Source organism: Onychostruthus taczanowskii, unplaced genomic scaffold, assembly GCF_017590055.1.
Source record: "Onychostruthus taczanowskii isolate IOZ18803 unplaced genomic scaffold, ASM1759005v1 scaffold9, whole genome shotgun sequence".
Lineage (NCBI taxonomy): Eukaryota > Metazoa > Chordata > Aves > Passeriformes > Passeridae > Onychostruthus > Onychostruthus taczanowskii.
The window spans coordinates 16,613,695-16,627,828 of record NW_024506993.1 but is presented as its reverse complement, the minus strand read 5'-3'; the positions used below and the strand labels follow the sequence as shown (position 1 = coordinate 16,627,828).

The 14,134-nt window shown below is 44.5% G+C and overlaps 1 protein-coding gene across 2 annotated transcripts in view; it reads left to right on the top strand.

The window, feature by feature from the left end:
- Positions 1-3,025: 3,025 nt before the first annotated feature.
- The window catches only part of DCAF1 (DDB1 and CUL4 associated factor 1), a 46,068-nt gene continuing 34,959 nt past the window's right edge, over positions 3,026-14,134 (top strand). The window contains exons 1-5 of one of the 2 annotated variants that reach the window (XM_041425661.1): positions 3,026-3,256; positions 6,609-6,726; positions 11,315-11,391; positions 11,645-11,718; positions 12,671-12,784. In XM_041425661.1, coding sequence (XP_041281595.1) covers positions 6,617-6,726; positions 11,315-11,391; positions 11,645-11,718; positions 12,671-12,784 — 375 coding nt within the window. In that variant the 5' untranslated portion in view covers positions 3,026-3,256; positions 6,609-6,616. The remainder of the gene's footprint in view (positions 3,257-6,608; positions 6,727-11,314; positions 11,392-11,644; positions 11,719-12,670; positions 12,785-14,134) is intronic. The other variant, XM_041425660.1, reaches the window with a different exon arrangement.

The window sequence follows — 14,134 nt, the reverse complement described above, 5'->3', positions numbered from 1 at the left end:
AAAAAGGCTTCTGCCAGTACCTGGGCAATTACTAGAGCACAGCAGCATAAACTGGGATTTCATTGCTTTCATGCTGTCTTGTTCCTGACAGGTGAGCCAGCAGGACTCCCACCTGCCCTATGGGAAACAAGAATGTTGGATTGAATCCTTCCCAAATATCTTTGAGGTGTGGAAACGCAGGAGCTGGAGGCCTGAGCATTTCAGGCAGTTTGTAGAGGAGGCTGTGGCAGAGCCAGGGGGTGGCTGCAAGCTGTGCCCTGTGACAGCAAAGTGCCAGAATCTGGCAATGAGCAGCAGGCTCTGACTCTGCTCACCTGCTCAGGTGAGCTGGGAACTGAACACCAATTTCTCTGAGAAGTGACTTTTTATCCAGTGCACTACAGATATGGCAGAAACTGGAAACCCTAATTTTGCTCTCAGCCCTTTGAATGTGGGGATAAAGGTGGGAATGCTGACCTCTGAACAGCCCCATGGCTGCCCGAGGCTCCCAGGAGCCGTGCAGGGGGGAAGGTGCAGCTGTGGGTGTGATGATAATAACGCTGCAGGCGGGTCTGGTACTTTTGATGCCCCAACCAGCCAGGAGGGCCTGGGTGAGGAGTGTGCTTTTCCTGGGTGTGTGCTTTTCCACATCTTCCTTCCCCTCAGCAATGGTAACTTCGCTGGATCAGGGACCGTTGCAGAGATTACCACTGTAAAAGCACAGAGAGCAGGGATATTCCCACTGTGGAACCAACAAAGAAAAACAATCCCAGAGGAACAGAAGACTTTGCTCGTGGAAGGCGCCCAGGGATGGGCTGCACAGCGCTGAAGGGTTTCTTTGCACACACTCTCATGGCAGGCAGGTGTGTAACTTCTCCTGCAGTGACAGACTGGGCAGTGGATGAGCGCTCCGGGGCTCACAATGAGCAGCTGCAGGAAGGGTGGGAACGTGGGAAGAGGAATTTTCCTGAGACACTCGGGAGAGTCTCCTCTTCCTCCTTTGCTATGGTCCAAGGCAGAGGTGGAGGGGGGTGTTCAGTTCCGCTGTGGGGTTTAACTACAGCTGCCCTGTAGATCAGCTCTCGTGTAAGTGTGGAGAAGCAGAACCATGTTCCTTCCTGTGCTGGGAACAGCAGGAGGAAACACTCTGGAGCAGGAGCCGGCGCGCTCGGCATCCGCGCTCTCCTGCAAGCTACCCTCCCCCTGAAACACCTCGCTGTCCAGCTGGAGGTGAACAACACAGCGAGCGACGCCCGGCCTCGAGAAAGGGAGAGCAGCCGCAGCTGGTGATGGTGGGGCTGGAGGGCGGATGGCCGCGTGCCCAGCAACGCCGCTATCGGGGCGGACACGCAGGTATCGGAGCCGACAGCTGCTGCTTGGCGCTCCTCCGTGTCACGCCGGGCCGCGGAGCCAACAGCCTCGCCCCTGTCCCTGGAGTGTTCCTGGCAGAGCACCGACCGCTCCGCCCGGAGCCACGGCGCTGGGCAATGGCAGCCCCCATCTGGAACTACAACTCCCAGCACGCCCTGCGGCGGCCGCTCCCGGGGGTGCGCATGCGCCCCGCGCGAACTCCCTTTCCCGGCAGGCCGGCCGAGCGCGTGGCCTCCGCCCCTCTCCCTCACGGCCGTGACGCGCTCGCCGTGACGCAGCGCGGTGACGCAAAAAAGTGTGCGCCCTCCACAGCGATCGCGGCCGCCGCGGGGTGCGCGGGGCCGGCAGCAGGGGCCGGGGGCGGCGGCGGCGGCGGCGGCGGCACCGCGCCCCGCCCGGCCCGCCCCCTGCGCCCGGCGCTTCCTCCTGCGCTTCCTCCTGCGCCGGGCCCGCTCGGCCGGGCGGCTCTCCGCCTCCTCGCTCCCCCGCTCTGCTCGCTGCCGGCCTCTGAACGTTGGGGCCGGCCGTGCGTCCCGCCGGGCCGGGCCGGGCGGTGCGGGGCCCCGCGGGAGCTGTCACCGGCCGCCCCCGCGAGGTGCGGCCCGCGCGTTGCCCCTTGCAGCCGCGCGAACAGGAGTTGGTGTTGAAACGGAGCGGGGCTTTGGCGGGAAGGGGGGTGGGGTTTAAAAGGGGGGGGGGTTTTTTTTTTTTTTTTTTTTTTCTTCCTTCTTCTTATTTTGTAGACAGCAGAAGTTTGTTCCTGTTTTTTGGGCTTGTCCTGCCAGATCAGAACGTAGTTCGAAGTTTGTTTTGTAAAAAGAGAAATTTCAGGAAACCGAATAACCTTGTGGTTTTTCCTGTCCTTAAAATGTCTTAATTAAAAACAAAAAAACAAAAACACCCAAAAACACAACAACTGAGGTTTTAAGCAAATACTTAAAAGCAACATTAGTGATATTTTCAGTATAACAGCCAGTTTGGAGCTCTGTTAAACAAGAAGTTGAACAGACGTAGACTTCCCTCAGTGTAGGACACCAAACCATGTTTTTGTGCTCCAGAGATTGTCAGGCTTTTCTTACTTGGTGATACTTTATTTCCACAAATGAATTTCAGTATTGACAGTTTGTGGTACTTTAACTTCCACGTGGTTATTTCAGGCTCAGCAGGTTTAGAAAAATAGCTGTCAGGTGCCTCATCTCTTTAAAGGATATTTGTGATGCGAGGGAGAATTTTATTTTTTCTTAAAGTAAGGAATTCCTTGTGTTAAAGCATGAGTATGAAGGAACCCACAAAGTACTGCTCAGCTTTGCTGGGCAATTAACTGGATTCCAACTCATTAGTGGTACATTACTACATTTGTCTTCCCTACATTTTGTCCTCAGCCATGCTTACGGTCAGGTTTGGGAGCAGTGTTGAACTGGACTGTTTAAGCTGGCCCAAAGTGCAGGTATTAGAATTTGAGTTGTCCCTATGCATGTGGAATTACAAATCTTCATGTAATTTTTGTCCATTAATTTAATGTGCACATTAGTTTAAATGTGCAGTCTTCCTATGAAGTTGATCAAAATTGTGGCTTTCAGGAGATTTTTTTTTTTGTTTTTTTGCTTGAGGTATAATTTTTCATTAATTTTGCATTTGAATTGGTAAGTTAGGTGTTTTGTGTTCATTTCCCAAACAGCCAAACTGTTGGTTTTCAGATTTTACAAGTATATTTATATTCACTAAGGGGTTTCATGCTTTAAAGTGTTTATCTGTGGGAGGTCAGTGTGTTGAGAACCTGCTGGTCCTTTCCCTGAGCACAGCATCAGCCGGGGAATGAGCTGTGGTGGTGTTGCAGTTGCTGTGAGCTCCGGTGGACAGAAGGGTGGAGTTCAATTGCTCCAGCTGTTCCAGGCACTCAGTCAAGGTTTGTGCTTAGAGGTCACTGGAGTTTTATTTCCTCGCCGCTCAGAGGTGTCTCACTAAGGTGACTCAAGCACTGAAGTGGCAGAGGTCTCAAAAACACGAGAGTACCTTGAGGAGTCTGTGTCTCAGTCCTGCTTGGGTTTCCCTTAGTGGCACATTAAAGCTGAGCTCAGAGGGTGAGGGGCCCATAAAGCTTTGCTGTGGCACAGCAGCAGCAGCTGGTGTTTGGCACTAAAGCAATGCCATGTGCCCCAGGCACGGTGTGCTGGACAGCCATTCCCAGTCCTGCTTGGGTTTCCCTTAGTGGCACATTAAAGCTGAGCTCAGAGGGTGAGGGGCCCATAAAGCTTTGCTGTGGCGCAGCAGCAGCAGCTGGTGTTTGGCATTAAAGCAACACACTGTGCTGGACAGCCACGTCTGGGTTTGCAGTGGCCACCGTTGGGACTGCAAATATTTGTCTTTCAAAGTCAAATCCTTTGAGTAAGTGCTTTATGTTTTGTTCATATTGATTCTAAATATATTTTGGCAATAGCGCTGTTTGGGGAAAAAAAGTCCCATTGCTTAGCTTATTAGATGTTCAAAGTGAAATCTGTAGTAGGCTGTAATTTGCAGAACTTAAGAGAAAAAAAATTACATCCCCCCTGCCCCTTCTCCCCACCACTCCTGATTTTAAATCTGATTGGTTTTTCTGGTTCTTGGAGAGCAATTTAAGATTGATTTTTTTTCAGCAACTTTTGCAAGGGAAATAGTGAAAGTCAGAGCTGTTCTCCCACATTTCCTCTCCATCAGGCCAGGTGTGTTGCTGACAGTTACAGGTTAGTTCATGTAATTTCTGTTCTTGTCTTCTCTGCAGAGCTCTTTACTTTGATTTAAGGTGGAATTCTTGAAAAAAGTGAGCGCAGTAGGAGTTTCTGCGGTGCCATCTAAAATAATTGTATTTATTTGAATAGATTGGAAGGGATATGCATGTGGAAGAGAGGAGATGCCTTGGCAGGATATTCACTGTCACTGCTGTGACCCGGTAGAAAGGGTGGCATTTCTGTGTTATGACTTCATTTTAGGAAAACAGCTCTGTGTCAGCACCAGTTATTTAGACCAATAATGAGCCTTGTTGAGGCAATAGTCCAGGTTTTAGGGATAGCTGGGATTGTTCCATTGATTTTTGTGTAGCCCAGGGTGTCCCAGAGGACAGTGAGCTGTTCCTGTGGTCTTCCTGGCTTTGACTTCGTTGACCTGTTGCAGGTATTGCTGGGCCTTTTCTGTCTTCCAGCAGGAACAGTTAAGGGTTGCTAGAGGAATAAATTGTTTTCCAGATTGCAGGAGAGCCTGCACAGGCCCTGTACAAGCTCTGAGGTTTGTGCTGTATCCCTTGATACAGAGTGAATACGGGGATGTCTGAAATGGTTGAATGTGGATTCCGTTACAGCACTTGTGTTCTGAGGCCCAGAGTGGATTTGTCTGAATGTTTTTCTGTGACATTTAAAAGCTCTGAAGAGCTGCTGGCAAGTGGTGTTCAGTTAGTGAAAAAGGAAATGGAACTTAATGAGCTTGGAGTAGTTTTTATTTTCGAAGTGTTTTGGGAGTGCGTGTGTGTGTACAATCTCATTATGGCTTTGCCTGCATCTAGGTAGTGTTTCCTCCTAAGCAATTTATGCATTTGCATTGAATTTCCTGATGTAGTTCTGAAATGAATGAATGAATAACGAGTGCCCTAGATAAAATCATAATTACTTGTGATTTAGGAAGCATCATCTTTCTTCATGCTTAGGTAGTTTTTTTGTTAGCATATGTCCACTGCATATAGTACTTAGCAAAATGATGTTCTTGTAGTCACAGGTTTATCTTTTCCTACTCTTTGATAACTTTTGTGCAGTTTCTGCCAGTTTAATCTTCAGCCAGTATTCTAAACTTCATGTTTCCCATTTAACTAACCAGTCACAGTACATTAAATTCAGAAGCACCTATGAGACAAGAGGTAGAACTGTAGAATTGTTCATCCATTCCCTGAGTGAGGAGAAGTTTTAAACCAGTTGGAGGTGTCCAGCACACAGTTAAATCGTGGGGACGTTTTTCAGAGACAACTTGGGCTATAAATGCATATATAATCTATGCTATGGCTGCCTTTAGAGTCTGTCATTTGACTGGTTCCTGAACATGTATTTTAGGAGCTGATGTCTATGTCACAATCTTAAACACTTCTGTATTTAACAATGGTTTGAAAACTTCTTTCTCTGGGTCACTTATGACTGGGTATTTAATCTCATGACAGATGTATATTGCCTATGTTATGGCTAATGGAATGCTGAAAATCTTTGTGTGTTTTTGGCTGTGAAGAAATCTGTTTTGCTTTGTGTGCTCTCCCCTACCTCCAATACAAAGTGCCTTTATAAGTTAGGTTTGGGTATTCCTTCCTCCAGAAATCACAATTTTCACACAACTCTTCACAGCAATCACAGTCTGTCAGGTTGGAAACTAGGGGCATGGCAGTACCTTGAGACAGATTTTGTTCTAGTTTAAGCTGTTAATATTTCTAGTAGGTTTTTGTCAGATCGACAGAAGCTGACACCTGAGAATTTAAAGGCTTAAACAGAACCTACAGTGATAGTTCCCTTCATTAAATGATACTTCAACAAGTCACTCAGTGCTGTAGGAGTTCCTCACTTTTGAGGATGGGAAGATAAATCTTCTGTCAGCTGCTGTCATGCCAGTAAAGGCTGATAAATGTGAGGTAATTGCTCCAATGCTCCCTCCTGAGATCATCCTTCCTTCCTCCTGGAGCCACTGGCTGTTCTTGGAGGCCCTGAACGAGCGAGCAGTGCCCAGCTCTTTGCCACCACGGCTGTCCTGGGGCTGCTCCTCAGGGGCTGCCCCTGCTCCTCAGCACTGTGTTGGCACCTGTACTGCTGCCTGCAGGGCATTGAACTGGGATAGCACACTGATCACAGTCTTGCTGCCCTGGCTGCCTTGGTTCTCGAGTAAATCACCACAAAGGGTAACTCAGGTCTGCTCCCGGAGTTGAGGCAGAGCTTTTAAAAGGCTCAGGCAGTGAACACAGCTGTGGTGAGCTGTGCATTCCAAACAGCCTGGTCAGGGCTGGGGAGCACCAGTCAGGACTTGTGTTCAGAGGTGCACATGTTCTTTAGTCTGCAGGCAAAGGACCAGAAAGAAACTTTCATATTTGAAAGCACTGTTCTGTCACTTTGTCTTCTCACTCCTTTTTGCGGAGTATTAGTTGCCTCTTTAAATTGACTTGTAATATTTGATTTAGGTTGTTGCAAAGAATACAGTAAAAGTGTGGGATTTCTTGCTCATTTTTATGCCTTTTTTTTTCCTGGTTGTTACCTCTGCCTTAGGCTAAGCCATGACTTCAGGATCTGGGCATGTGGACTCCAAGGCTGAGCTCACTACTTTGCTTGAGCAATGGGAGAAAGAACATGGCAGCGGGCAAGACATGGTCCCTATTCTCACCAGGTAAGATCAATTAAGCAAATCCCTAAAGCTGAGTGGCTAAAGTTACATGACAGCAGCTTTTACCTTGTTTTTTCTTGAGGTGTTCGTATACCAGATAACCTGTAATTAATTTTCTTGGTCTAGAAAATGAACTGTTAGTGTGGTATTTCAATAAAAACTTTAAATAAGAAATTTATATTACAAAGACATCTTACACTGTCTCTACAAATTTAATTCTCTGAAATAGTAGAAGTCAGGAGCATCATTAAATGTTTGAAATAATTTTGGTATCTTCACTTGAAGCTTGTAAAACATTCATTGAGGTGGGAAGCAAAGTGTGAGGGGTTTGAGATTGCAGTGACATTGATCAGATTAAATGAAAGGATGAGAGTAGGATGAGTAGGAGGAGCTATATTGAGAAGGTATTAATGAAGCTCATAGGGCATATTTAAAGTGAAATTTTAAAACCTCATTGTTTTTTAAGCTGTGTGATGGTCAACTGGCATTGTATTGTGAGAAAAATGCCCTGGACCTGTAAATTATTTGGGGCTGTTCAGGTAACACCATTAATTATAAGACAGTATCTAGTACTAAAGAAAGATTTGAATGATCAGTTGCATTTGTGTTTTCCCAAGCCAGGCTTCAGTTGGGTAGACTGACATTACTCCTCCTTTAAGAGCAGATTTGCAGAAATTCCCCCAGCTCCTCACAGCTCTGCTGGCAGATCCATGGCCTGCCTCATGTTTGCAGGACTCAACTGCTCTGCAGTTCAGGAGCAATCCAGGTGTCTCTTCTGTCTTGTTGGGTCAGACAAGTCAGTGCACAGAGCTGGAGCTGGCACTGGGTGGAAGTAACAGGAATCTGGTGGAGGTTCTTTGCTCAGGTCTGTGCTGTGCCTCACCCACCGGGCACAACTTCTTTGCTGTTCTTACTGCATTTTAAAAATAGCATAGGAGGAGGAGATGAGCAACAGAAAGCCAACCCTAAACACTTGAAAATTAGTGGGTCTCTTGAAAATCATGAGACAGGTTTTGGTATATCTCTGTGTATTGTCTGAAGGAAACATGTGCTATTTCAAGGCTTTTTCTTGTAGGCATAACCAGAAATTTACTGTATTCTAAGAAATTTCAAGACACTCGAACAAAACATGTATTTTTTGTGCTTATAGCAGTCTGGCACTTCTTGCTCCCTCTCAGCTTCTGGAGCTCCCTATATTATTTGTGCTCATGCAAGTCTGATAACTTTGTGGATTCTCAAGGTTTCTGTGCAGTAGGCAGAGTGGTTATGAATGGTGAAGGCTTGGATATTTTTGCTTTAGTGGAGATAGTACAGATTTATTTAAGGTAGCATGGGGATTTCACCAGAAGTTAAAATCAGAAATTAGATTTACAGTGCTTCAGTTATCAGTGAGAACCATGCTTCTGTTTGTAGGAGAGAGTTTTAGCTGTTTAGTTATTTAGAGTTTGCTGGTAGAGATGCTCCTGAGGAATCCTCACTGACTGGAGCTTGCACTGGCCAATGTCCAGAGGCAAAGCGATGCCCTTGCATATTGGTTTGGTCTTAGGGCAGAGGGAGCTGTGGTCATACTTGTTGGTGAGTGATATTTCTCTACTTCCTTCCTCCTTGTGAGCTAAATGAAAGAAAACTTCCCTGTGTGGATGGGGATCTATTGAGTGTGATGCTGAGGCAGCACAGGTGAGAGTGCAGTAACAGGACAAGGACAGCAACAGTAATAGCACCAGTTACAGACCAGAGCTGAGTTGTCATTTCCAAAAAGCTGGATTTACAGGCACTTGAGAGTTAGAAGGTATGAACTGAAGAAATTGCTTGGAAAGCTTATCAGCAAACAACAGAAATGTAATATACATGGGTTTCAAAACTATTATAAATTGAAATGGTTCTGTAGTAGTGTTACTTCATAAACTGGATGCAAGTCATGTTCAGCCAATCAGGCAAATGGTGAGACTCAGATAATTTACTGCGTCCCAGGAGCCTCTTTGAGCAAGGGAATAAATCAGCGTTTAACGCCGTAGCTTCATCTCCACAAACTGTATTGTGCTGTGGGATCCTAGAGCACCTGCTGCTCTTGCAATCTGCTGTGAAGGCTCAAGTTGGTCATTAATGCCAGGGGATGACACAAAGCAGGATTAGGATGGCTTTGTTGTTCCATCTAGATCACTGGGGGCCTTGCAAAGTTGGCAGACTTTTCTGTGTACCCCTGTCCCTTCCTTCCCCGCTCCCAAGGTGAGCTCGGTTTGTGGCAAGTGGAAATGAGGATCTGACTAACTTTCCAAATGCAGTTGTAGAGAGAAAAAAAATTAGAAGTAAATGGCTCAGTGTAAATCCTGCATCTTTTCTGCCAACTTGGAAGTGGCTGCAGAACCAGTGTAAGCCAAGTGAATGAAGGAAATCTTGAAACTTGAATAAAAGTTCTGTGTTTTTGTGAATTGTGTTTTGTTACAGCCCTGTATACCAGGTGCCTATGTTAGAAGGTAGAAACAAGCTTTGGTAGTTATTTGATGCTCAGTTGCTTCAATTGAGAATTGACAGAGCTGTTGATCTAGATAGATAAATCTAAATCAAGTCACAAACCAGCTTTGTATGTGTTAGTTAAAAGAAGGGTATTGTAAGCAAGCTTCATTTTTCTCCTTTTTTGTTTTTGAAAATAAATTTCAAAGAGGCAATGTTTGTGTGGGTGGGTTTTTTCTTTGATTTTTTTTTTAATTTTTTTTTTAATTTTGGTCAAACAGTTGTGAATAATGGTCTCAAAACCCTCCATAATTAGTGATTCACATTTGTCTTTCTTTGAGCCTGTGATAATGTTGTTGTCCCTGAAAGCACTGGGAGCTGGCTCCCTGTTTGGCTGCCTACCCAGACAGGATGCACTGGCCAGAGTGTTGTGCTCACTTTCCATGCTGCTTGTCTGTCCTTTCTGGCACATCACCAAAATGCTAATTATCACCTCAAAAGACCTGACAAGGCGAGAGTGCTGCTTCTCAGCTCCCCATTTGTCTGAGTTTTCTGTCAGCAGACATCCCTCAAGCTATTAGTTCTCATGGAAAAAAATGAGGAGCTGGCAGTGGAGTATTTAAGTAACTTGCCTGTGCCAGAATTTCTTGAGAGCTCAAGCTGTGCCACCTATTATTAACAAGGGACACAATTTGCATCCTTTCACAATCAGCTTATAAAAGTAAATATTGGAACCCTACAGGATCAACAGTTTGTTGAAAGATAATTGTCAGATCAAAGGCAAGCGAGAAAGTTCTCTGCTCATTCCCAATGAGCTAATTTGCTGTTCCTGGAGTCTGGCAGGAGTGTTCCTCTGTCACACTGGCAAGTCAGTGTAGCTCACAGAGGCAGGACTAAGTACATTTTTGCCTCTAGTCATGCCTGGGAACACTGGGTATTTTCAGGAAAGTAACAGGCACAGAGTAGAAGTCAGCAGTGTTCTGTAAGGGAAATACTCTGTGAAAGACAAATATTTTTTCAGGGATTACTGCAGCCTTCCAGCAGTTTTCCCTCCCCTGTGATAAACTCTGCCTAGATAACTGCTGTGAGGTATTAAGACCTTGTTTTAAAATGCTGTGCTGCACATAGATGCTGCCTCCTACTCTGGACCTCTGTAGAGGGGAAGGAATCGTGTTTTATACCGAGGAAATGAGATTTAATTTCCTAATATTTTTTTCAATTGAATTGAGTGCTCTTTATTTCACCTGAAATGCATATGTTTCTGCTGTAGCACTACATGGAGAAGGACAGTGAATGACTATGGAATTATTTATTGCTTGACCATGAGATAATTTTCCTCTTCTTGATTTTGTGTAAATAAAAATAATAATTAATTCTCTTACTGCTCATTCTAAATGAGTTAGAGCATAGGATTGCTTATGTCTGCTGAGGCTGCTTCTCTTTTTAGGAGAAGGCATAGCTCCAAAACAATTTTGTTTTTCTGATACAGAGGAGCATTTAATGTATTTTGAAGATCTGTGAACAGGGAGCTGGCTGAATTTCTCCTTGTCTTATCCATGGTGGTAGTTGACACATGGTAAAAAGTTGATAACTGAATAGAGGTTACACAGCACTTAATAAGTATTTAATATTTATTAAATATTTATATTTAATTCTACAACACAATTGAAATTTAATGTGCAGAATAACAAAAAACTGTGCAGACAATTTGCACAGACTGAGCAGAGGGGAGGAATAAGTTACCTGTTCAGGACTTGCTCTGCTGCAAAAGAGAGACACTGTGGTGGTAAGAAGTACTGCTCAAGCCCTTTATTTACTCTAGTTCTCTACACTGTGTATAGGACACCACAAGGAGTCTTAACATGAGTAACTAAAAGGTGTTGGCCCTTCAGAGTGAGTGTCTGTGCATCTCTGGGTGTTGCTATGGGTTCAGTGCATTTTGGAGCTAAAAATGAGATGAGATAGTAGAGGCCAGTGTTTTCTCTGCCCACCTGTTTGGACAGTCAGAAATGCTGTGGTGGCACTGAACACTGGGTGACAGCTGATGGGCTGGTTTGGAGTGCTCTGACAGATCTGTGACTGTGAGGAGCTGTGCTCCAGGAGCGTGGGTTGTGCTCACTTTGTGTTGTTCCTGCTGCAGAATGTCCGAGCTGATTGAGAAGGAGACTGAAGAGTACCGCAAAGGGGACCCAGACCCGTTTGATGACCGACACCCGGGTAAGGTGTTCTGAGCGCTTGCGGCAGCGCCAGCTGTGCCCGGTGCTTGCCTGGTAGCTCATATTCAAAAGTACACAGCTTTTAGCCTGAATGTGCCAACTGCTGGTTGAGATCTGACTCTGCTTTTGCACTGGGAAGCTGTGCTCTGTAGTGCTGATTCTAGAGCATCCCGCAGTCGGTTTGAAGGTAGCAGTTCACTGTTAATGTTGGCATCTAGAGGTGGGAAGATGAGTGTTTTCTGTTTGTCCCACAGGTCGGGCAGACCCAGAGTGCATGCTTGGTCACTTGCTGAGGATACTCTTCAAGAATGATGATTTCATGAATGCGGTAGGTTTGCTCTGAGAACTTTCTCTGTCAAATCTTCACACCACCTTATTGCTTTTATTTCCTTTGTGCTGGTTGACCTTGTTATTTGTTTAATATTTATTTGAGTGGTGTCAGAATTCTCTTTTCCATAATACTGGTTTTTAAGACTGGTTTAAGAGCAACTCTTTTGCCACTGTTACAGTGACTCGTGTAAAGGGGAGTTCATGAGCTATTGGAATATGTGTAGCAGCAACTGAATTAGTTGTTCTCAAGGTATATCAGTCTCTTTAAAGAAAATGGAGCTTCTCTAATGCAAGTCCAAAAACATAATTTCTTTCTGTAATGGAAATGAACACCACTAATTCCAGTGCCTTGTTTATGAGTGCTTGGAACTACTGGGGTGCCTGCAGGAACAGAAGAGCATGTCAGCTGTAGAAGATTCAGGCAGAGAATCTGGAGGCAAGAGTCTGCCTTTCCACTTGCATTGCTAAACTCTAACATGACTTAATAGCTAGAATTTTATTACCTTTGCATCCCTGCAAGCACCTATATCAGTACATGTTGCTGGAGGGATTCTGACAGATTGCTTGCATGTCTCTCTCTGTCTTAAACTGCAAGTGATAAGCAAATCCATGTGCAATTAAAAATATGCAATTTCTTATGCTAATTTTTTTAGTTAGCTTTTAATGTTTGTACTGTTACACTTTTTCAAGGCACTTGTCTTTACCAATCAGTTCAAGATAGATATTTGGTCAGTGAACAGCAGCTCAGAGGCTCTCTGCTTCTCTGAGAAGTAGTTTCAACTTCTAAGGCACTGAGGGAGCAGGCTAAAGTCTGGTCATGTTGAGATCCAGGGCTTAGACTGGCATTCCTTACTTTATTGTTTTCCTGCTGTGGGAGCCATAAGGCTTTCACTGCTCTGGGTTTGGTCAGAGTTGAATTTCAAACCAGTGCTGTTCCTGATCTTCTGCAGCTAGTGAATGCTTATGTGATGACAAGCAGAGAACCTCCACTAAACACTGCTGCCTGCAGACTTCTGCTGGACATCATGCCGGGACTGGAAACAGCTGTTGTCTTCCAGGAAAAGGTACCACCTGTACTAAAACTTGGGTTTTAAGCTTTCTTTGTTTTGTACTCCAACAAGACTTCCCAAAGGAGAAGCCAGTAAAAAGCCATATTGAAATCCTGTGTCTGTGAGCCAATCTGTTCAGTCTCACTAATGGTTTGGGGCTTTTTGCTCTTGGCTTGTTCAATTAATCAAATCTTGGGTATTTCGTAGCTTTTTAAAGTGTGATGTGACTGACTGAAACAGAGGAGCTGGAATTTAATGTAATGTTTTGGGAATTGTTGCTTTATAGGCCTGTGAATGGAGCAGGCTGTACAGAACATGGAGGACTTGCCCAGTAATCCCCAGCTCTGGCAGAGCGATAGCTTTCCTAGAGCTAAGTGATAAGCAAGTCATACTTTAACTAAGCAGTCTAAAATCCACAAGCTTTGTAGGCATTATCTGGAGCTGTGATGATCAGCTGAATCAGACTTCACATGTTGACAAATGAGTTGTTCTGAGGGAATGCACCCAGAGTGGAAAGTGAGGAGAAAGTGAACTTCACTCAAGCCAGTTTCTTCATCTGTGAGAGTTAATGTTTTTCTGAAGTTTGGAAATGAGGCAGTGCTGTATATAAAAGTTCTAAATTAATTTCTCTACTATTGGAAATATGCAGATGAATTCTAAAGCGTGATAAAAGAAAATAATATGCTCCCTTTGTGAAAGATTTAATTTAATTGGAGCTCCTTGTGATCTGTCCAAAAGCTGAGGCTGGGGAGCCTTGAGCAAAAAACAATTTAAAACCAAAACAATAATTCCCCATTTGAGGAGAATATAGCTATCTCTTTCCAGAGACAAAAGCTCTCTGTAAACTGGAATGAAATTAAGTTTTGCACTGAGGGACTTTTTTCCTTTTGATTTGAAACTATCTAGAGCTCTGTTCCTGCACTTAGGACTCCTGTACATAGGAGGCTTTGGGAAGAGGGTGCTGTTCTTGTCACAAAGAGGCCCTCTAGCGACCAAGGGGTTTCACAGCTCATCAGTTAGAATTTTTTTTTTATTACATAAGAGTATTGAAATAATAATGCAATTGTCTGTAAGTGTATAACAGGCAACTCTAAAAATCTGTAAGCTGAGAGTTCCTGTTAAAAGGTATCTCTTCATTATTACTTTTCACTGACCTTCTATTTTATTGTCCCTGTAATTCAAATTCTGTGCAACATTTCTGTCGTGATAATTGTTGTTGATGTTTCTGAATCCAGTGGCAATTTAGAGGGAGCAAATTGATCTTTCATTCTAAACCGTTGTCTTTCTAATTGTCTGTTTTAAATTTAGCCAAATTTAATTTTATTTTATATAAGTTCAACACAGCTTATTTGAAATTTGCTGAAA